The following is a 22,302-nucleotide window of genomic DNA, read 5'->3' as shown; positions in this document are numbered from 1 at the left end:
CCTACTTCTCCCCAAGCATCCTCACGGGCTTCCCTGCCTCCAGGGTCTTCTTCATCCTGCCCTTGACAGAACTTGGAAAGTTCCATCAAGACTAGACCTTAACTCCTCAGTCCCATTTTCAACGCCCTGCAGGATGTGAACCTTGCTTACCTGTGAGACCACACCTCTCACTCCCACACCCTCTCTTCTGGACACTGGACCTTTAGATTGCTCCAGTTACTCAGGCCTTTGCTCGACCCTTTCCCTGCTTCAATTTACAGAGGTCGACTCTGCCCCGCCCTTAATTGGGTCCGAGGGCCCCCACGCCCACAGCTGCCAAGTCGGGCTTTGAACCAGAGTCAAGGTATCGGCTGCCTCGGGACACTCCCACCTGTCCCGAAAAGGACTCTGTCCCCACCCACGGCCCCGCCCCTCGCCTGCAGCCAGAGGCTGTCCAGTGGCGCCAGATCTTTCTCGGTTCTTGCCAAGAAGTTTAGCCCCTGTGGCTGCAGCCGCACCGGCGCTGACGGGGGCGGGGCAGAGATGCCAGGCCCCGCCCATGACCGGCCCATGCCCCGCCCAGACCCCGCCCCCGAAGTGGGGGACCCGGCCGCGCTCAGCTGACGGTGCACTTCACGTGACGCGGGAGCGGGGCGAACATGGCGACTGCCAACGGGTGAGTGCCGCTGCTGTCCCTGATGTCTGTCCGGCGGCGTGGAGGGGGGCCCGGGCCTCCCGGCGGGACCGTGGGTGACAGCTCCCGCGCCGCGCCCCTGGGTAGCGGCCACCGCCGATTGCCCTGGCTCTTCATCCGCGTCTGGAAGTCGGACGTCCGGGCGCCGGCGGACTGGCCGCTCGCTTCGAGCCAGGATCACCACTGCCCACCCGACAAAGCCCTGCCCTCGCGTGTGTGGCGGCGCCTCTGTGCTGCCGAGGTGGGGTTGGGGTTGACACGCGAGCTCACGGCCACGATCCTGAGACGGGAAGGCGGGGTTGCCAAGGCTCCCGGGACTGGAGAGCCCCCAGGGGTGGGGAAGGCGGCGTTTGAGATGGGCATGGAATTCCCTTTCCAGGGGGGCCCTTTCCACTTTCCCACTTTTTCTAGGGTCCAGATGGCAGGTCCTCAGAGAAGCCTTCTTGAAGTACCTATCCTGCTTTTTTTAGTTCTCATCATCATCTGATAAACTATTTTGTTTTTACTTGTTGATTGTCATCTTCCCTTTAGAATGTAAGGTCTGGCTCACTCCCAGGCCTCCCTGGTACAGCATCTTGCACACCTGTGAACTAGGTGCTTTTTAATTCTGCTGCACAAAAGAAGGCAAGAATGGCTCTAGTGGACAGCATGGGCAGGGGAGTTTACTGAACTCTCGGTGGAGTGTCCCAGATGAAGGAACACTGGAACAAAGGTTGGGAGTTCAGAGTGTTCTGGGGACAGAGAAGAGTGGGGTGTGTCCCTGGGCTGGAGGGTGTGGTGCCCTCCAGAAAGCTTTTCCAGACTTTGCCCTGAGGGACTGGAGTCCTTCATGCTTTTAATCTACTCCAACCTGTTTTTTGGAGCAAGCCCGGCTGGAGTTCAGGAGGTCCTATAATGGGGAGAGGGTAAGGGCTGATGGTTCTGCGGGTGCAGGGGTCAATGCTCAGGCACAAGGCTGGAGGCTGAGATCAGAGTGCTGGGAACTGGTAGACTGAAGGTGGGGAGAATGGCAACAGAAAGTGGGGTGTCAGTTGGCCTCCAAAGCTGGGAGGGCTTGGAACATAAAAATCAAATATGTAAAGGGAACCTGATCTACTCTAGGAACGGGACAATATTTCATGCCTGCCCTTAGGTGTTCACGGCCCCCTGGGGCAAGTGGGTACCTGGGACTGTCCCCCCTCTGTCTGACTCTGGTCTGTTGTGTGCCATGGAAGCGAGTGGGTTCTGAACTCAGGGGAGAGTGGAGGAAGCCTTCACATCCTAGATGATATGTGTGCTGGGCCATGCACACCCCGCAGGCAGAGAACTATACATGAAAAGCCCAGCAATCAGGGTCATCCTTGCACCCAGCCCTTGACCCTGTCTTAAAAAGCAAATGAGCACTTGATGCAAGCCAGTGCCCGGATATGGATCTGTTACCCCTATAACTGGCCAACCAACTGGACAGGGGGTGAGCCTGGAGCTGAGTCCTGGAAGGAGGGCCCTCATCACAAAGATGATTCTCTGGGCCATGGGACAGGGTGGTTGGGGCAGGTAAAACAGAGTGACCGAAGTCTTGGAGAGGTGCACGTTGGGAAGGGAGGCCTGACAGACACAGGAAGCTTGCAGAACTTGACTGGGCCTCCTTGACAAGCACTGTGTCAGGATGGGATGGGGCTACCCTGCTGGATACTTTGGGCCTGAGGTCCAGTCACAGTAGCTTCCTTAAGGGGAGCAGGTGTGAGTGTGTTTCCAGCAAAGCTCACCCCCATTTGCACAGACAGGAGAGATGAGAACATCAGGAATAATGAGGTGCTGGGCCATCAATTCGTGGCCACAGCTCCCTGGAGTTGGAGTTGGTTGCTTAGAGAGTTCTGCTAGAGCCTGCGCCAAGCAAGGGAGGCCATCGTGGTCCTGGGGTGCATGCCATACAGTTTAGGGGAGCAGTGGAAGCCCTCAGGGGAGCAGTGGAAGCCCTCAGCTAGCACCCTCGGCATCTTTGTATCTGGCTGCCCTGTGACTGGTGCTTGGTGACATGGTGCTGAGTGAGGGGGGACATTTACTCTGAGCCAGCCCTGTGAGCCACCCTGCTTTCTAGGCAGATGCCCAGTGGTTGGGGAAAGGGAGTTGTAGGTGGGAGGGGGTCAGAATTCTGAGTTGAAAGGTGAAGAAACACCTGGAATTCTTTGACTGAAGGTTCCAAGAGGGCTGCTGCCCAGCCTGGGCCTTTGCTCAGCAAGAAGCGCCAGGTAAGCTGCCCTGCACTGGTCATGGGTACCTCTTGGTCATAGGTCACACTGGAGTCAGCTTTCTTCCAGAAAGAGTAGCTGGAGTCGATTGATTCTGGATCGAAGCCTGTCCCCACCCTCACATGAACCTTGTACGCCTGGAGCAGAGGCCTCCAGCTAAGCTTGGGGGCTGCTGTGAGGGTGGGAGGCTCTGGGCGCCTCTGCCCTCCTGGGCTCATGCCAGGCCTGGCCCTGACTCTGCTCTTCCTCTCTGCTCATACTGTTATCAGGACAGAGGGATGCAGGGCAGGAGGTGGTGCCCAGCTGCCGAGGGCCCCCTGCAAGCCAGATGTGCCAGCCGGCCTTTCCAGGGGACTGGTGGAGTGTGTGCTCAGGTCTGCTCAGTACCGGTTAGAGCTGGAGCTGAGGGTGAGGACACAGGCCCACCCTCCTGAAGGGGCTTCACATTCGAGGGCAGCGATCCTGGCCTTGCTGTGCCGTGGACCCCTTGGGCACTCTGTGCCCTTCTCAGCATGGTGTCTTCAAATGTGTGAGCCGCAACACAGGACTAGAAGGAGGCCAATTGTATTGTACGAAATGTTAAGAAAGCCACAACAGTGCGATCTGCAGCCACTGCAGCACGAGTCTGATCCCCAGCCAGGGAGCTGACCCACAGGGCGCAGCAGACCTCTGCTGTCTCCCCGCTGCTCCCCTCAGCTGTGTATTTCAGTAGATCCGCCTGTTCTGCTCCCCACTCTGTCTCTGGGGAACTCTTTCACCCTCTCAGCCCCCACACCTCTGACCTACACTCCAGTTCTTGTATGCATAAATAAATAAATCTTTTTTTAAAAGCTTCAACAGGTGATGAACCTTTATTAACATATTGAAAAATATAAAAGCCGATGGTAAAAAATATATACCATTTATTCCATGCTGGGTTGATATGAAACCAAGTTTATACATCAAGTTACTTTATAAACCTGACGTTCTGCTTGGCTTTATATCTATTTACTTTATGGTAGTTAATATATAATAACTACCTTCATGACGTGGTGTTGAGCAGCACTGAGTATTCTGAGGTGCCCTCATGGCAGTGGTGTGATAGGAAAATGCGTGGAATTCCTGCCAGGGACAGATTCCCAGGCCCGGCTGCCACGGCTCACTTGCTTACGTTAATAATGGAGGAAAATGTAAACGTGAATGGGTTAGAGAATGTAAAGATAAGGTTTTATTCCATCAGGGTCCTTAAATGCTATGGGTGAGTCCCCGGGGATCATAGACCAAGGTGGACACTGAGGACAAGAGAGTGGGTGACTCAGTCCTTATGAGGGACAGGTTCTGGGCAGCGGCATCACACCTTCCCCACGGGCGGGGCTCGTCCTGGCCACTGTTCAAGGCCCTGCCCCTCAGTGGGCCTTGATAGCTGGCAGGGGACGGCTGGCTGAGCAGCGGAGCGTGGTTTGTCCACTGGCCCCTGCTGTCCTCCCTGGCACTGCTGTGCGCCCGGTACCGGCAGTAAAGCATGGCTTATGTGTGCTGGGACTTGGGGATGGCCTGGCTTTTGCTTTGTAAATTCTGACTACCAGTTAACAAAAGCTCCCGCATAACAGGTTGGAGACGTTTTATTAGTGTTGCTTTTGCTGAACTCGCAGCTAGACGTCACCTGGGCTGGCTCTGGGCCCAGCTTTCTCTCTGGGGCTCTCTGGAGCCACCAGAAATCAAAGGGCATGTCTCTATGCATCTTGACTCTGGGGGTGCCCCCGAATGGCTAGTAGAGGGTGATGCAGTACATGCGCCTGCCTGGTGGCTCAGGCTGGCTGCCCCTTTCTGTCCAGCGGATTAAGTGGGATTGCAGGCTTTCTTGCAGTGAGGGCTGACGGCCCACCGAGAGGGTGCTGCTCAGGCTTGGGCGGAGCTGATTGGCCTTTGGTCCAGAAAGCGCTAGTCTGAGTGACCTGAGGGATTTAGGCCTCTCAGAAGGTTCTGGAAAAGAGGACGCCCAGCCCTTCTGGAGCCTGCCAGGTGGGGTCCTGGTGCAGGCCAGGTGGAGCTGGCACTAGTGTGTTTCGGGAGGGCGCTAGACAGAGGGGTGGCGGGAGATGCAGGCCGGTGCCCCGAGGTGGGGCAGTTCCAGCCAGTGGTGCTGGTGGGCCTGCACAGATCGGGCAACGTTCGCCGAGGCCGTGTCCATGTCCACGGTGGCATGGTTTCCCCTGTGCTGCTGGAGTTTTTGAAGGGACGTTCTTCTCTGTGCCCGCCCCCTGCATGGGCTTAGCTGAGCAAGGGAAAGTGAGTGAGTGAGTGAGTGTGTGTGTGTGTGTGCGCGTGTGTGTGAGCATGTAGGGGCGGTGGAGGGAGGGTCCTGGGCCTCATGCTGGCTGCTGCAATTTCAGTTCCTGGTAGCAGTCCTGTTTGTGTGTGGTCATCCTGGGGCTGAGGGGCACAGGAAGCCAGGCGCCTGTGTCCACCATCCTGCTCCGAGGCCAGAGGCCAAGGATCTAGCCCTGTCAGCATCTGTGGGGTGTCCAGGGCCTGCCCCAGGGTTCTGGTTCTGCTTCTTGACTACTGGGGCTGACGAGGCAACTATGGTTCGCACAGCTGTGCGTGTGGCCACCTTGTGACCATGTTCACATTTATTGAGCACTAGCTGTGTGCCCAGCAGTGCCCAGAGTATTCCGAGAGCTCTGTCTTGACCTCTCCAGTGAGCACCAGTAAACTCAGTCCCTTCTGTAAGAAAGGCAGTGTCTTCACTGCAGATGGGCTCTCAGAGCAGCAACAGGTTAAGGGAACCTGGCGAGGGAGAGAGAATCTGCAGGACCCGGTGAGGGGTCCATGTTACAGGCAGGTTGAGCTGGCACCAGCTTGCTGCGTGCTAATGGGCCTGGGGCAGATGCGGCCTAATGAGAGCCCGTGTGGTGCATGCTTGTGTCCTTGCAGACCTTCGTTTTCGCTGGGAAATGAAACCCTGAAAGTGCCTCTGGCGCTTTTTGCCCTGAACCGACGGCGCCTGTGTGAGCGTCTGCGGAAGAACCCAGCCACGCAGGCCGGCTCCGTGGTGCTGCTGCAGGGCGGGGAGGAGACCCAGCGCTACTGCACCGACACCGGGGTCCTCTTCCGCCAGGTGAGCCTGATCTGCTGGGAGTGGGGCAGCTTTGCCCCCTGCGGACCTAGGAAGAGCCTCTGGAGGAAGGTTAGGACTTGGAAGCCCAGAGAGGCCACACTGCTGGGGGTTAGAAGCCTCCCAGTTTCCATACTCCCAGGCAGTATGGAAACATGATATTCCTAGGGGAACAAGCAGGTGAGGCTTCCTGGAGGAGGTGGCATTTGGTGTGGAGCTGCGGCTGGGTGCTGTAGCTGAGAGGGTGGGGCCACAGCACTGGTGAGCAGAGGGTGGGCTGGTTGGCTTTCCCTGGCCTGCAAGAGGGACACATGGGGCCACAAGCTGCTCGCATCCAGGCGGGAGCTGCAGGGTATGGAGAAGCGTGATTCTGGCTCATCTAAACAGGAGTCCGAGGTCTGGGCTTTCGTGTTGGCTTGGCCAGAGCTGGCCCTAAGATTCTCACTGGGCCTCGGTTTTCTCACTTGGAGGTGGCCCTTTGAGATTCTGGGACCCTGTGGGGCGGCAGGCAGTCCTACTGCAGGAAGTCAGCCTGGATGTGGTGGCTTGGCTGAGACTCCCTGCAAGGACACCCAACAGAGGAGCTCACCCAGAAAGCCAGGGGGCCCCGATCTGGCCCCACTGTCGTTGACCCTAGCATTGCACCCACTGTAGAGATGAGGGAACAGGCTCAGAGAGAAATGACTCAGAACCCTTTGTCCTGAGTCCAGATTTAGTGCTGTCTTCTCCCCGCTGCCATGCCTGGAGTGGGAGCAGACACTGGGCATTCCAGAACCTTCCTGGGGGCAGTTAGAGCCTAGGGGACCTGGTAAGGTTGTTCCACACCAGGCTGGAAGGGGGCGGGGAGCTGCATGCAGAGTGGAGATGGCAAGGCATGGCCTCTAGCTGGACTCGTCCACCCCCACTGGGCACAAACTGGCTGAGGTGCCTGCCCTTTTTATGCAAGGTGCCCCCTGTGGGGAAGGCCCCTTCCCTCTGCCACAGTGGTCTTGCAGCCAGGAGCCTGCAGTCCCCACTTGCTAGAGACACGGAGGTCTAAATACGTTTTCTCTGACTAGCCTTGGAGTTTCTCAGGATTTACATGTTCTGGTTTAAAAGCCGATTTCCCAAATTCAGCTGCTGGCTCCCTTACTGATGTTATACAAGGTTAATTTTGGAAGACGTCCTCCTCCACTTCATACCTTTATAACACTACTTTAGCTCAGTGTTTATTGTTAAACACTGAAGCCATCAGCTACTCTGTGGGTGGGAGCAGGAAGCAAGAAGCCCTAAATGGGGGATCCTTTTCCACACAGATGTAAGTAAGGCCTGGGTGTCTAAGTCACCCAGGTTGCAGGGTTCCTGTGGCAGAGAGGCACTGGTCTCTCTCCCAACTGCCAATCAGGGGCTGGAGGCCGTGGCCAGTGAGATGTGGGTGCGGGAGGAGCTGGGGTACATGGTGAACCCACATCTTCAGAAGCAATCAGGATACCCCCTGCCAAATCATGTAAGGAAGGGGTGCGGCCTGTCGCTGGAGCAGGAATAGGGTGCTGGGCGCTGGGTGGAGGTGCTGTGAGGCTGGGGCAGTGTCCAGAGAGGAGGGGGGGCGCCTTTGATTTGGTGCTGGATGCACTGGCCACCTCTATCCCAGCCTCCCATTTGTCCCGCTGAGCTACCCCTCCCCACCCCCCAATCCTTCTCCTCCACAGGAGTCCTTCTTTCACTGGGCGTTTGGAGTCACCGAGCCAGGCTGCTATGGCGTGATTGACGTCGACACTGGCAACTCCACCCTGTTCGTGCCAAAGCTGCCACCCAGCCATGCCACCTGGATGGGAAAGTAAGGAGCAGTCTGGGCTGTACGACCTGCTGACCGCTGGCCGGCGCGGGGTGGGCCTGTGGGCAGCAAGGAGGGGAAGAGCAGTGGAGGGCTCATTGGCGGCCAGGCCCGCTGATGGCCCACGCTGGGCCCGCCCCTTACCCTGGCTGGGCCGGGGCTCAGGGCAGCGTGTGGTCATGCTCGTTTGGGTGTGCTGTTTATTCATCTTGACGCTCTGGATGTTCAGCCTGTCCCAGGGGACAGGGAATGGCAGGTTGTCCACAGGAGGCAGCAGAGGGTGGTGCTGGCCAGGGAGCGTGGCCTGGGGCCTTTCTCCAGGTCCCTCACACATGTGCAGGGCTTAGCTCCTATCTGCTCGGGGCTGAGCAAGCTGGGGCGCACCAGTGGCGGGCTTGGCCGCCTGTGAGACAGGCCTGGGGTTGCACTGAGTGAGGTGTGGGCCAGAGGCTGGGCCACGCGGGGGGCCCTCTCCTGTATCTGTGGCACCTGCTGGCTCTGGCCCTTGGCTGTGTCCACACCACCCAGGAGCCGTTTCCGCCTGCTCAGAAGCACTCAGGCAAGAGCTGTACTTAACCAGAATGACTTGGGGGACTGGAGGTGCACCCCCATCTAGTGTGCATTTCAACTCAGAGAGCGATTATTCCGGCTGACGTATAAGCCTCCGCCTTCCCTGCCTGGTGCCAAGGGGCCCGGTGGAGTGGCTGCCGTGAATGCAAAGGCCCCCGGACACTGTAGGGAAGCCTCTCTGCACCACCCCCACGCCGTCAGTGTCCCCAGCACTGTCCATAGCCCCCTGATTGGCCTGGCCCATGCTTCTCTGTCCTTTGTCTTGGGGGGGAGGGGCTCGGCTCACAAGTGTGAGACAGTTCTGCTCAGAGTCCCTAGTGCTGGGCCTGTGCCTTTGTGCTGCAGACTGGGCTTGGCAGAGCAGAAGAAAAGTTTTTTTCCCTGCCGGGGTGCCTGCCGGGGTGTTTTCTTGGCCTGGTGGGGGGGGGGATGGGATTCTTTTGGAGCCGTGGGGGTGCTGGGTACATTGGCTCTCTGTGTGCCTGCTTTTTGTGAGAGGGGTGGAGGCTCTGTGTCCTCAGCCAGGGGGAGGACGCCTGACCCCTGCCGTGGGGATGCTGCTGTCCAGTGAGAAAACCTGAGCAAATCTCACCAAGTCTCCCCAAAGCCACCATCTGGGAAGCCAAATGGCACTTGACTTAAGGATTTAAAATCCAGGAGCTGATTGGTCAGGAAACAGCTGTTAACAGCTGGCTTTGCTGGCACATAATCGTCAATAATAAGGAATCATGTCCTGCATCTTGCCCACGGCTGGCTTTCAGAACTTCTGCTAAAAGTTGTCCTTCAGTTTACCGAGCCAGCTTGATGTTCTATTACTGACATACAGGCTTGGGTGATTTTTGAGGGTGCTAATGGGTGTGCCGGGCAGGACCCCCTGTTGGAAAGGAATACGTGGACCCAGCAGCTGGGTGCCCAGGGGTGTTCAGGCACCACAGCGGAGGGCTGGGCCGTGGTCTCCGCCAGACCCAGCTTGTGTGACTGCCTCTGTCCTCGGCCTTCCCCCGTGTCCCGAGGTCGGGGGAGGAAGGCACAACGGGAACAAGTGGCAATGAAGGGTTGATTGTTGGGGCTGGAGGTGGGGAGTGGCCAGATCTGATTGCGGGTGGCTGTTTCCAGACATCCTAATCAATAGGCCGGGGAACGAGGCCGATGGGATTACCTGGCCTTTGCAAGCAAAACTCACCAGACTGAACATTTGACCTTCAGCTCCTCAGCTTCCTTTTGAGCATCTATCTGATGGCTTTTGAAACTCCATCTGGCAGATACTGCAATCCAGAGTCTCCCAGGGAAACAACACCCCCGTCTACAGAGCTGCCATTTCCTGCGTGAGCGGCCCCTCCTGCTGTCAGGGCGGCAGGTGCCAAGGGGCTGGCCGTGGCGGCCTGGCCTGGGCTGCTCGTCACCCCAGACAGGAGCGTGGTTTGCTTCTGATTTGTTTATTCAGAATCTTTGAAGTATCTGGAGCTTTTTTGGATGGGAGAGTTTCCATCAGAGTCGGGCTTTGACGGCTGGGTACCTGGGGTCTCTAAGCACTGGGTAACAGCCTAGACAGCTTCCGCAGCCGTGGGGGTGAGCCACTTAGGGCCACGTGGGGAGACCCTCTGAGAACCTTTGCGGCTTGGCTGTGCTCTGCTCCCACCCCTGGCTGAGACCCCAGGCTTGGACCGGAGACCGAGTGCCTGGCTTGGGGCTCAGAGAGAGGAGTGTGCTTATCTCCTGGGGCCCCTCTGGGCTGAGTCTGTGCAGCAGAGGTATGAGCAGATTTCTCAGGGCTGAGCCCCTGAGCTCTGCTCTTTTTGCTAGAAGAACAGTTACGGGAGCGTGTGGTGGGGTGTGGCTGGGCAGTGGTACGGGGTGCTGTATGTTGTGCTGTGTACGTGTGTGGAGTGATGTCTCCGTGTGTGCGGTGGGGTTTGGGGTGTGCGTGTGGTGTTCCCCATCTAGGCTTTTTTCACCCCGTGTGGACACCTGGGTCTTGGGGACCAGGGCTGCCTTCACTGTCTGGTGCCCGGGTCTTGGCTCCCTTTGTCGGGCATGAGGCATAGGCTCAGGTCTTCCTGAGGAGGCTGAGGATCCTCTTGGCTCCTACTAAATCAGGTGGAATCTGGCACCAGCGCCCCGAGACCTGAAGGCACTGCCAGGCCACACAGCCAGGTACCTCTTTGCAGCTCTGCTGCTCAGAGACCCCCTCTTGATCCCTGTCCCAGATCCTTGAGCTCCCCCCGTCGCTTGGGTCTCCAAGAAGTGCTGCTCGCTCACAGCCACACTGCCCAGGGCTGGCAGCCTGCGCACCTCAGAGAGAGCTGCTCTTCTCTGACAAGCTGATAGAATCTCGAAATGGTTGCGGGCTCCGGGGCTTGGCTGCAGGTCCGGGCGCTGTGCAGCGAGCAGCGTGAAAGGCAGCAGCGTTGTTTGTAGCTGAAGGCAGACTCGAAATTGGAAATTGGCCACTGGAAATTGATGGTGACTGCTGTAATTTGGCCCTATTACTTATTCATTAACCGCGTGCAGGTGGTCAGCTAGCCAGCAAGACCTGCTCTCGGAAATTTCATTTTCTAGAGGGCTCCATCATGTGTCTGCGCTGTGGACTTCGAGTCACGTCTCCTTCCTGCCGGAGGCCCCACGCGGGTGCTGGCTGGCTCTCGCTGTGCCAGCCGGACGCCACATTCAGGGAAAGGCCTCTAACTCGCGGGGGGCCCAGCAGCCGGCGGAGCAGGCCTGCCCGCACCGGGTGCCTGGACGCTGGCCCATCTCGTGGACATGAACCCCTCTGAGTGGGCTGCTTCCTCCCTCTCCTGCCAACGCCGTCCCTTCTGTGGGAAGGAAGTTTCCAGGCTTCCCTGTTGCCTCATCCTCTGCAGTCACCTCCACTTGGGTCCCCATCTGAAGGTTTCTGGCCCGAGCTGTCCACTGGACCCTGGACACAGGCCCGACACGGGGCGGTGGGTTTGCAGCACCCAGCGGCCTCTCCGGCTGGCGTGCAGGGCTCACGCAGACACGCGGCTCTTTCTCCTGCCAGCCCCAAGCGTCTGGTGGAGGGTCTGTGTTGGTGGCCTGGCCTGTGTATCCCTTAGGGTGGCATTTAAATGATTGTTGCTATAATGAGCCCTCAAACATGAAAAATAAGTATGGCTCAAACTTAATTATCTCTGCCCTTTCGAAAAGAGTGGAACGCAGTGTGCTGGAGGCATGCTCGTGGCATTTCAGGTTGGAGGTGTCAAGCGGTTATTCTCGGGGGACCAGCCCTGTGGCTAGCGTGGCCATGTGGCCCCGGAGGCCCCCAGCACTCACTCTGGCTAGCCGGTGTCAGCCGTGGGAGGCGGGCCCAGGGCACTTGGGGGGCCTGGCCCCTGCTACGCCTAGACTCCCGTGCAAATTGGTGGCTTGTGGTTGCCGGCGAAGAACGGGCAGGTGGGAGCAGGGCCTTAGGGCCACTTGCAGATCACAACAGCCTGTGCTCACCTCTCCCTGTCCCTCCTCCCCTCCCCTCCTCTGGTCCCACCCTTCACCTCAGACTAACGGCCTCAGGTCTCCTACATCTCTGCTGAGGCCTGACTGCGGGACCCTGGGGTGGGGAGGCAGGAACACATTTCTGGGTGTCTCTTCTCTTGGCGAGGCAGCTTGGGAGGGTTGGGGCCCCGAGTCTGGTGGGAGTTTGCACTTGATGCCCGTCACGGCTGAAGGTGATACTGTGACGGGACCCGGTTGAGGTCGGGGCTGGCCCGGGATGCAGGCGTCCGTCCCGGGGCGGGGGCTGGAACTCGGGCAGGCCGAGAGGACCTGGTGGTGAGGCCCAGAGACACATTTTGTTGTTGTCTCTGCCTCTTGCTGGCACCTGCTTTTGAGCCGACTGCGGGGTCAGCTCAGTGCTGAGGGCATCACTGCCCAGTAGTGCAGGACCCACGAGCAGTCTGCTGGGCCCCCTGGAACCAGCCTCCGGCATCCAGGCGAGTCTTGGCACCCTTCCTGCCCTGTAACTGCTTGAGGCAGCGCTAATGGAGGCGCCAGACTTTGGCCATTGAACTTTTGAGCTCTGTCTCAGTCGTGGAAGCTAATGTGACTGGACTGTGTAAATTTAATTAACGGCGGGAGCTTGACACCCAGCGCGCTTCAGAGAAGCCAACAGGAGACAGAGCACCGAGCATCTGGGGCCCCGAGCGTCTCCAGCCCCCTCACGCACTGCTGGCGCTGAGCTCCCTGCCACCGCCGTCCCCAGGGCCCACCCCCTTCTCCTTGGGTCCCTGGACTCTGCTGGCCACCACCCAGTCGGGGACACTGGAGTGGGTGGACAGGGAAGTAGGGGTATCTCAGAGAGGGCTCTGTGTCCTGGGCAGAGGTGCTGGTCACTGGGGTCTCAGAGGCGTCATCCTTGAGCCCCGCCCTCTCCACTGCCTCTGGCCTCCCAAGACTGTCCGTGGCACCCCCAGCCCGGTCGTCTGCTCACTCTTGAGAGCCCGGGATGCACCGTCTGAGCCCATCTGCTGTATCCTCCTGAGGCCTGTTTCGGCCCTATGCCCGGTGACGAGAAGGCGCCACGCAGGCGGGACAGAGATGACCTCTCTGCGCTGATGTGCTGGCCTGGCGGGAGTGGGTGGGGGGCGCTCAGGTGGTGCGCATGGCGTCATTGGCTCTTGGCAACTCCCTCCCCCCAAGGTGGCCAGTGACCGCCTCCTCTGAGCTTGTCCCCACCAGTGACTTTGGTTCAGCGCTGACCGGGGGCTGGATGGAGGGTGCGATGGCATTTGCTGGGCCCGGGCCTGAGCTGCCCAGCGCAGCCATGGAGCCCTACTGTGGTGGGCGAGGGCAGCCTGACCGTGTCTGTCCTCTCGCTGGCTGATTATTTTAGGGATGTGAGTAAGCCTGAGTGTTTCTCGTCCCAGTGAGTAATACTGATATTGACTTCTTTAAAATGTTAATTTTTAACTTTCCTTAAAGAGGCTCCACGGGGCCTGGGAGCAGCTTGTTTTGTGCTCCAAAGAGTGGGGTGTGCTGGCTGCCTGCCCGATGGGCTGTCATGGGCGGTGGAGGGAGGCGGCTTGTCTGCAGCTGCTCGAGGCGGGGGGCGGGGGGGAAAGGGGGGCAGCTGGGAGGCTGGGAGAGGCAGGGGTGGCCCAGTGGTGTCTCTGAGGCTCGTGCCCTTTGCCCTGTCCTGGGCAGACCTACTTAGTGCCTGGGCCGGTGGGGCCGGGATGGTCCCTGGGCTTCATGGCCTGGACTTGGTGGCAGAAAGGTGGTCTGCGCACAGCAGTGGCCAGGCCTGATCTGTTGTTTCTTGTGCTTCTCTTTGAGGATCCACTCCAAGGAGCACTTCAAGGAGAAGTACGCTGTGGATGACGTCCAGTTCGCAGATGAGGTCAGCAGCTCCTGCCCTGGGCCGCCCTGGCTTCATCACCTTCTGCTCTGGACACTCTTTCCTCCCGCTGCCACCACCTGGCTGGATGGCAGGGGCTGCCGCTTCCCGGCCGCCCGCGCCCTCAGAAGTGCCCTTGTTAATAGGTGGGGGCGGGGGGCAGAGGTGTATCTCAGACCTCTCTGGCCTGCAGTGCCCGGAATCAGCGGCTGGAAGTAGGGGCAGGACCTGCCTGGCGAGGGCTGAGCTGAGTGCCCCCAGGCTCTAACGGGGCATTCCGTGTCGGGAGCCTTGTCACAGGTGCCACAGTCGGGAGAGGTCTGTGGGGTGGAGTTGGGGAGGTCCCCGACTTTTTACCCACTTCCCAGCATGGCTGCTTGGTGATGCCATGTGACCTGGGTAAGTGTGTGATTGTCCTCACGGACCTTTGAATCTGGCCCCCAACCACGCGGGCCCCGGTTTCCACTGCTCCTAGTCAGGCGATGAAGCAGAGACCTCGTGGTCTCCCTGAGGGACGCCACTGCCGGGCACACAGGAGGCCTTCACTGCCTGTTGCTCCACCCTGCGTGTTGCCACAGCACCCCGCCCCCCACTCCCACCCTGCTCTGTGTAGGCCTGTGCTGGGGTACCATGCTCACGGACAGGTTAGTGTCTGGCACATCAACTGGATGGGACCCTCCATGCCCCATTTCCCTAGACAGAGATCACATGTGGGCACGCACCAAGAGTCAGGGGTGCATTGTGGAGCCAGCCCACATCTCCACCCAGCGCTCCCCACCAGTGGGGGGGCCAGCCGTGAACATGGCGCACGGACTGCGGGGCTGTGTTCTGGCCTGCACCCCACCCCCCACTCTCCTGTGTGTGTCGCTAGGGTTCAGTTCTTTCCCCCCAACATTACTCCCACACCCTGCCTGCCCGCGCCCGGCACAGGTGGGCACCGTAACAGGTTCAGACCCAGGGCTAGGCTTAGAGCCCATGACACGTGGTGCCTCCCCGGGGGGCTCAGGAAGAGCATCTATGAGAGCCCAGGGGCCAGTTCCTGCCTGGCTGGACGGTGGGAAGAGAGGGAACTGCTGATGGAGCTTTCTTTTATGTCATGTGATTTCAACGCCAAACATTAGGGCTGACCCACAGCATCAAAGAGCCAGTGGTTATGCTGTGACCGCAGATTGAGGTCTGGCTGAGGCGCCTCAGGTAGCCTGAACATACGCGTGCTCCTTGGCCATTTGCCTTGTGTTTCTAAGTCCTGCCCGTCCTCTGTTTGGGTCTTGTTCCTGACTGGCCCATAAACTGCATCTTAACGTTCCTGCCCTTTGGCGACCTCGACCTTCCAGCTCTCCTTGGGGTGAAACTCGAGGGCTGACCCGGGCCGGGTCCTGGGGTACATACCTGCCTCGGGCACCCGGCAGTGTCTCTGGGCTGCAGACACCCACCCCCCCAGCCTCCCCAGCTATAGCCTGACAGTTTTGCTTTTGTGACCGGGGAAAGTTTCATTTAAACCGTGATTTCTGGAGAAGGCGAACTGGCGTCCAAGTGCAGTAAAGCAGAGGTTTCGTGTCAGGAGAGGAAAACCCTTAATGACAGTGTAGAATTACAGCCTCGCCGAGAGCTTGTTCTTAATCTCTATAAAGCAGAATCTTAAAGGAGTCCCCAGCGGGGTCAGAGAACAGATTTCCTTTCGGGCTCAGAAGCTTTGTGTGGCATCGTCATTGTCATCATCTATCAGCTTGGCCTTGACTGTCGCTGCTCCTGTTTCTGTTGGAAACAAAGGCTTTGGCACCCTCGGATGCTAGTGTGTGGGTAATTCTCATGGCTCCCCTTCCCCCAGCCCCCCAGGAGCTCTCACCCTGTCACAGGCTCACGGATGGAAGGCCCCTCCACGGCGCCACAGCTGTGTAGCAGAATAGCAGAGTCGCGGTGCAGCCCAGAGGTCCTGCCCTCCTCCTCTGCATGTGCTGTTAGGAATGAGGGGGTGCAATGGGGCACATCTGTGGAGGGGACACAGGCTTCCACAGACCTTGGATTTTCTGTGGAGCCTGACGGTAAGTATAGTCTGCTGGGCTAAGACTCGGTGGGGCGGCGCTCATGTCCCCAGACCTGTGCTTCACGGAAGGGGACAGGAGGCCACCTTGCTCAGCCCCATCTAGCTGCAGGAAGTGGCTGGCACTTGTCTCCTCTGGAAGAAGGCAGGAAGTCAGGGCTGCTCACCTGGGACCACGTATGAAATGTCACGTCCAGACTCTGATGTGGCAGATGTGGCTGTCTAGTTCCCCTCCTCCCTGCAGGTGATTATTAAGATGGTAGAGTGAGGGGAGCCTCCCCTGAGAAAGGGGCACTCAGGGGACCCTCGAGGCACGCTACAACATTGCTGGTAGGGCACAGTGCGAAGGGTGGCGTACCTGGCTGGGCACTGGCCCAGGTGGGCACTGGCCAGGTGGGGGCATGGGCTGTGCACCGGCCCTCCCAGGGCTCCAGGCAGATGTTGGAGGGGGCCTGCAGGCAGGATGGATGTAAGAGAAATCACTGTGGCAGGGCTGCCGTGGATGGGCCTCCTCTCCTGGGTGTGGAGAGACATCAGGCCTGGTGGGGTCTGTGGTGGCACCTGGAGAGGGGCAGCCCCTGCGTGGGACTGCTGGCCCAGAGTTTCCAGATTATCCGGCTTGTCGAAGTGTGGCTGCAATTCTGTATTGTCTGTGATCATTCCTGATGCTTAAATTTTAGAAATGTTCTAGTTTTTAAATGCATTTTGGCCAGCAGTGCATCCTGCTTCCAAAAGACAGTTCATTTTAAAAATCCTGGGGGCACCCAAGGGAGGGCTGCTCCGTGGAGCAGTGTGGGCTTTCTTGACAGCACAGGTCAAGGGTTTCCCAGCCCTTTCCTCTGGATCATCACCCGTGAAGAGCAGCCTGAAGGCCTGGTCATGGGCGTGAGGGCGCGTGAGGTGTCCATAGAAAGCCTCCGCTTGTCCCCAGGGGAAGCCCCTTCCCTCAGGGCTCTGTGAGTTCTGCATGGCTCTGTGAGTCCCTAGCCAGCTCCATCTGCCAGGGAGCCGGGCTGTCAGGTCAGTCGATGCCGGCTGTGGCACAGAGCACGGCAGGGGCATTTAACAAAGCTGGCTGCCGGGTCCCTGGTGGCCACTGCACCATGGAAATGAGGCCCTTGTTGACAGAGCCACGCTGGCCTGTGTGCCGGCTGCCTTTTGAGCGGGTGACTCATGGCCTTCATTATCGAGACTCAGGATCGGGGTGTGCCGAGGAGAGTGTGGCACCGATGTGTGGGCTGGGGAGGGCTTGTGGCTGCAGAGGTGACCAAGGCCCCCTCGGGCAGCGGTGTCAGTGCGAGATGTCTCCCTGCTGGCTGCGGCCGCCGCCCAGCCCGTTCTGTGTCGGCCGCGATCCATCTGCATCAGCAGCCGTGTTCTCCATTCTTCCTAAGCAGCACGGCCTGAGTTGTTGCCGGGAGAAAAACCATCAGCCTGCACATTTGTTATCCATCCGGTTCCTCTCTCCCAAGGACAATAGCGCAGACAATCCCCAAGTGCCTCCTCGCTCTCTGATTCTGCTGCTGTAATTGACGGCATCGTTCTGAGCTGATGAATGTAGGCCCTTCAAGTCCGCGAACACACTCAGGGCCCAACACGTGTGGCTGTCGCTCGCAGTAACGAGCCTTCCCCGCCCCTCCCCCAGGAGGCCGGGGCTCAGCCGTGTGTGTGCATGTGTGTGTGTGTGTGTGTACACACACATGTGTGCCCGTGTAGCACAACACCCCAGAGCAGCTCCTGGGGAAGCGAGGAATGTTTTCATGCCCACCTGTGGGAAGGGGTTGGCGCATCTAGGGTCCCTTTGACCAAAGCATCAGAAACCTTGGCAGGGCCCATGGCCTTCCCACCCCCATGGTTCCACTGGGTCAGATTTATTTCTATAAGGTAATATATTTTTTAAAGACTTATTTATGCATACAGATCTGGAGTACAGGCCAGAGGTGCAGGGGCGGTGAGAGGATTCCCCAGAGACAGAGCGGGGAGCAGAACAGGCAGATTGACAAAGTACACTGCTGAGGGGAGCAGCGGGCGGGTCAGGAGAGGTCTGCCGCGCCATGTGGGTCACCTCCGGGGCCCAAGATCGAACTCCTGCTGAAGCAGCTGAGGCTGGCTTCCTAGTACTGTGTTTCAACTTGTGCGCCACCAAGCAGGGCCCTAAGGAAATAACTTTTAAGGCGTTTACCTTACAGGAATGAAGCCTCATCTACAGGGGTGTCCTACACGGCAGTATTTATCTAATTGCATAGAAATGAGTGAGGAGCTTGTGCTCTGCTAGCCGTGGTGCTTTGCCCCCCCCGACTTGGAAGCCGGCAGAGTCTCTAACTCTGGTGTGTGGAGCTGCATGCTCACAGCACCTGCTCCACGGATGGTTAGATGAGGTAATGCCGAAGTGACTGGCACAGCCCATCATCAGGGCTCGCTGGGTGTTTACCATCCCCAGCGATAGTGACTGGTAAAAATTGCGTGTTTGAAGAATATTTAATGACAGCAAATAAGCGAAGCGTGTAACTTCATATGATCCAAATGTCACTTTGCATCTCTGTTTTTATGTGCAGAGATGAGAAGTCTCTGGGGATGGGGCTGTAGGTGTATTTTATCTTTTTATAGTTTTTGGTGCATTCCAGGTTTTCTCTGGGAGCCTCTCGGTATTAAAAAGCATATACATACATATGTCAAAACTCATCAAAACATGTACTTTAAATATGTGCAGCACCGTGTGTTGGCAATAGCTCAATAAGCTGTTAAAACAAGCCCTCCTCACTCTGCTGGGGTGTCAGAGAGTTTAGGCTGGACTGTGGAAGCAGGACTCAAATACATTGGGGTCTGCAGTAGCCAAGATGGAGGGTAGACTCAGGGGCAGGGCCAGGAGAGGAGGGAGGTGCCCCCACCAGGGAGGCTGGCTCCCTCAGGTAGCACCTGTCACGGCTAATGCAGGGTGATGGCCGCCTTGCTGGGGGTTGCGGCTGCCGTGGGCCATGGAGGTGAGGGTGAAGGAGCCCGCTGGGGCGGGGGCCAGGGACCTCCATCCTGAGTGCAAGCTGATGAAGTGGCTGAGGGGGAGAAGGCATTCCAGCAGGTGTGTTCAGAGGTTTGGGGTGGGAGTGGCAGTGCCCAGGGGCGTGAGGCCGGAGTAGAGGGGTGGAGTGTGGACTTGGGGTGAGGTAGGGGATGGCTGATTCCACGTTATTTAGGGGGGCATGGAAGGAGTCTGCCGGGAGCGTCAGGGCCCAAGAGGGGCTTTCAGGTGGACTTGGCAGGTGAACAGACGTGTTGGCCTTGGTGGGTGGCGCCTGGCTGTTCTCAGCCTGGGGCAGTGTGAGGCTGGAGGCAGGATGTGTGGGGAAGTGTTTGTGCCAGGCCTAGGTTGATAACCTGATAGTCATGTCGCTTTCAGAGGTCTGTTTCCTGATCTGCAGTATGGGGACACCAGGGTGCCAGCTGCTTTAGGGACTCACTCTGTGAACATGAGCCATCTTCAGTAAGCCGTGGCATGAATCTCCTGCAGACTGCAGTGGTTGTGCTAACGTGGATTTCTCCTTCTGGCCCTTCAGATCGCCAGTATTCTGACGTCACGGAGCCCGGCTGTCCTCCTCACTCTGGTAAGTGGCTGCTGTCCAGCAACAGGACAGCATTTGGGCACAAGGGAGGGATTTTATATATAATTTTTTTAAAGATTTATTTATTTATGCATACAGAACTGGGGTACAGCCAGAGGTGCAGGGGTGGTGAGAGGATTCACCAGAGACAGAGCGGGGAGCAGAACAGGCAGATCGACGAAGTACACTGCTGAGGGGAGCAGCGGGCGTGTCAGGAGAGGTCTGCCGTGCCATGGGGGTCACCGCCGGGGCAGGCGGGGATCGAACTCATGCTGCAGTGGCTTTAGCTTCTTAGTGCTGTGCTTTAACCCGCTGCGCCACCGGGGAGGGCCCACAAGGGAGGGATTTTAGGGGGCCACTCTCCTCTGCAAAGCTCGGAGCAGTAGGGGAGGACTGGGAAACCGAAATGGGTGGTAATTTGTGATAAGTGGCGACTCCTCAGTCTGAACGGACCCATGCCCAGGACCACATCGATTCTCCAGCTCCCTGGGGTGTGCTATGTCCCGTCTCAGAGCCACTGAGGATGCCATCCCCTCCCCAGGGCTAAAACCTGGCTGGAGGATGTATTTGCACCAGGCTGAGAGCGTGGGATGTGTGGGTGGAGGCTCTCACTTTGCTGTGTTTGCTCCACTGTTAATGGAATTGGGGAAATGCACCTCAGGTGTCTGCCTGACTGACCCAGGACTTGCCACAGCCGGGCAGGTTGGGGGGTGCTGGGGGCCGCTGGTGCCTCGCAGGGCGAGGGGCCCCAGGCTGCGAAGTGGCTGGGGCAGAAGTGTGCTTTGAGAACTCCCGTGGCCTTGGGCCATTTCAAACCCGAAGAGTATTCCATCCTCCTTTCCTCCTGGCGTGGCTCTTCTCTCCTTTGCTAATCGATTTCTGCAGAAATAGATTTTCTTGGTTATTTATTTTAGCACTTCACAGGGTCTCTGTTTTCCGCTCTGCTGTTTTGCTGGCTGAGAAGAAAGGTTACGGTAGATGATTGTGGTCAAAGATGGCCTCGTGCGTTCTGTTTGGGTGGTGCAATTAGACGCCCTCCCAGGATTCTTGTGGAAAAAGTGGCCATTTAAGATGCTTGCCTTGCTGGGGATGGTACCTTGGCTTGAATTCCTCGTTTCATCTCCTCTCCTATCTGAGTTGCACTTGGAGTCTCCTTACAGTCAGGGAGAGGAGGGGAGACGTAGGTGATACCATGTCCTGGTGTCGCGGAGAACGGCCCGACCTGCCAGTCGGGTGCTGGCTGCTTCTCTGGCAGAGCTGGGCCTGATGTTGTCAGAGAGGCACCTGCACCCCACCTGCCTGGGAGGCGGGGCCAGCCTGGGAGAGCAGACTGGCAGGGCGGCCTCAGCCCCGCTCTCCTTGCCCCTCCGCTCTGGCACCGAGCATCCGGGGCCTTGTGGGCAGAGGTCGCTCAGGCCACGTGCACCCAGGCGTGTGGGTCCTGGAGGAGGAGCGCGCCTTGGGCAGGGCAGCTGCGGCTCCCGGAGGCAGGAAGGGGTGGGGCCGGCCTGGGTGGGGACTCTGTCCTCGCAGGCCGCGGGGACAGCGTGGCCCTGCGTGGTATGTCTGCGCCTCACACTCCCTCTCTCTCTCCCCAGCGCGGCGTTAACACCGACAGCGGCAGCGTCTGCCGGGAGGCGTCCTTCGAGGGCATCAGCAAGTGAGTCCTGGGGCCCCGGACTCTCCATCCCGGACCCCTCACTTCTTTACCACAGGGCCACCCGGTCCACAAGCTGGACTTAAGTACACAAACTGGAGGATGCGGCAAACGAGTTAGATTGAGCATTGTGAAGAAATGTTTAGAGAAAAATTTTGCTTGAATTCACTGCTTCCTTTCAGGAACGGTTGCCACCCTCTGTGGAGCTCAGAACGAAGCGCGGGTGGGCAGCGAGAGCCCTGGCCACCCTGAGGCATGGGCGGGGTGCTCTTTACCATAGAACCCTGTTCTCAGTGACCCCACCCCAAACTCTCACTCCTAGCCATCAGCCTCCCCTGCGCCCCCTGTGTCCAGTCCCAGGTAGGAACCTCCTTCCCTGCCCTCACCCCCGAGTTGAGCTCCAGGCTGAACCCTGAAGCCCTGTTGGGGCAAGTTGCCTGCCCTCTAGGCAGGAGGACAGACCCCAGGGGCAGGAGCGGAGCACCTCGCCTTCCTGTCACTTCGCACGTGGCCGTGGCAGGGCTACCTGCCAGCTGTGCCTGTGTCCCTGGCTGGTTGCTGTGGCCCCCAGGGGTTCTGCCGGGCTTGCATTGCCGCCCTGAGGCTGCAGGGGTGTGACCTAGAGGGAAGGGGTGCAAACTCTGAAGAGGTTGACTTTAAAGCAGAGTTTCCAGATTTTCCACCGAGCCAAGCGAGGGCCTCCTCTGGCCTCCTGTCCCTGCCTCTGCCGGGCCCCTCCCCCACCACCCAGACTCCGCCACTGCGTCCTCTGTTGTCCTCTGTGGGCCGAGGCAGTGACAGAGGAAGTACCTTATAATTATGTATGAGCTGAGCCATGGGAATTGGTGTGTATGTGTGATGTAGGGGTGATTAGGAAGGATTATGAGCTCATAAATATGTATCCTTCCCCCAGTGATAAGAGCGATGGGGCAGGGAGAGCAGGCATCAGGCTTGCTTGTTTCATTGCTCAAACCTCCGCATCCTCTTGGGAGTTTCCCTAGAACCACCGTGCCGCCCACCCTCCCACGCCCACAGTGATGAGCCCAGCTCGTGGAAACGCCAGCCGTGGAGCCCTATTGAGGGTGCATGGGGTGCAGCCTGCTGCTGCCCATCCTGAGCCTGGCTTCCCTGACCCCCAGCTCTGCCAGGTGCCAGCACTCATGCCCACTCGCCTGCCTCCACCCTGCGCTGTCTTCCCACCTGCTGCCCGCTCTGTCCCAGGGTCGGGCCTGAGCCCGATGGGACGGGCCCTGGTGGCCTCGGTGCTGCTGGGGTCT

General features: G+C 58.6%; 1 protein-coding gene across 1 annotated transcript in view; it reads left to right on the top strand.

Moving 5' to 3' along the window:
* Positions 1-570: 570 nt before the first annotated feature.
* The window catches only part of PEPD (peptidase D), a 94,612-nt gene continuing 72,880 nt past the window's right edge, over positions 571-22,302 (top strand). Inside the window, exons 1-6 of the mRNA XM_004690539.2 lie at positions 571-655; positions 5,818-6,001; positions 7,687-7,814; positions 13,671-13,734; positions 19,324-19,371; positions 20,967-21,028. Coding sequence (XP_004690596.1) covers positions 639-655; positions 5,818-6,001; positions 7,687-7,814; positions 13,671-13,734; positions 19,324-19,371; positions 20,967-21,028 — 503 coding nt within the window. The 5' untranslated portion in view covers positions 571-638. The remainder of the gene's footprint in view (positions 656-5,817; positions 6,002-7,686; positions 7,815-13,670; positions 13,735-19,323; positions 19,372-20,966; positions 21,029-22,302) is intronic.

The sequence above is a fragment of the Condylura cristata genome, unplaced genomic scaffold, assembly GCF_000260355.1.
Source record: "Condylura cristata isolate star-nosed mole 26May11 unplaced genomic scaffold, ConCri1.0 scaffold00028, whole genome shotgun sequence".
Taxonomy (NCBI): domain Eukaryota; kingdom Metazoa; phylum Chordata; class Mammalia; order Eulipotyphla; family Talpidae; genus Condylura; species Condylura cristata.
The sequence above is the reverse complement of the archived record's forward strand: the minus strand, read 5'-3'. Positions and strand labels throughout refer to the sequence as shown.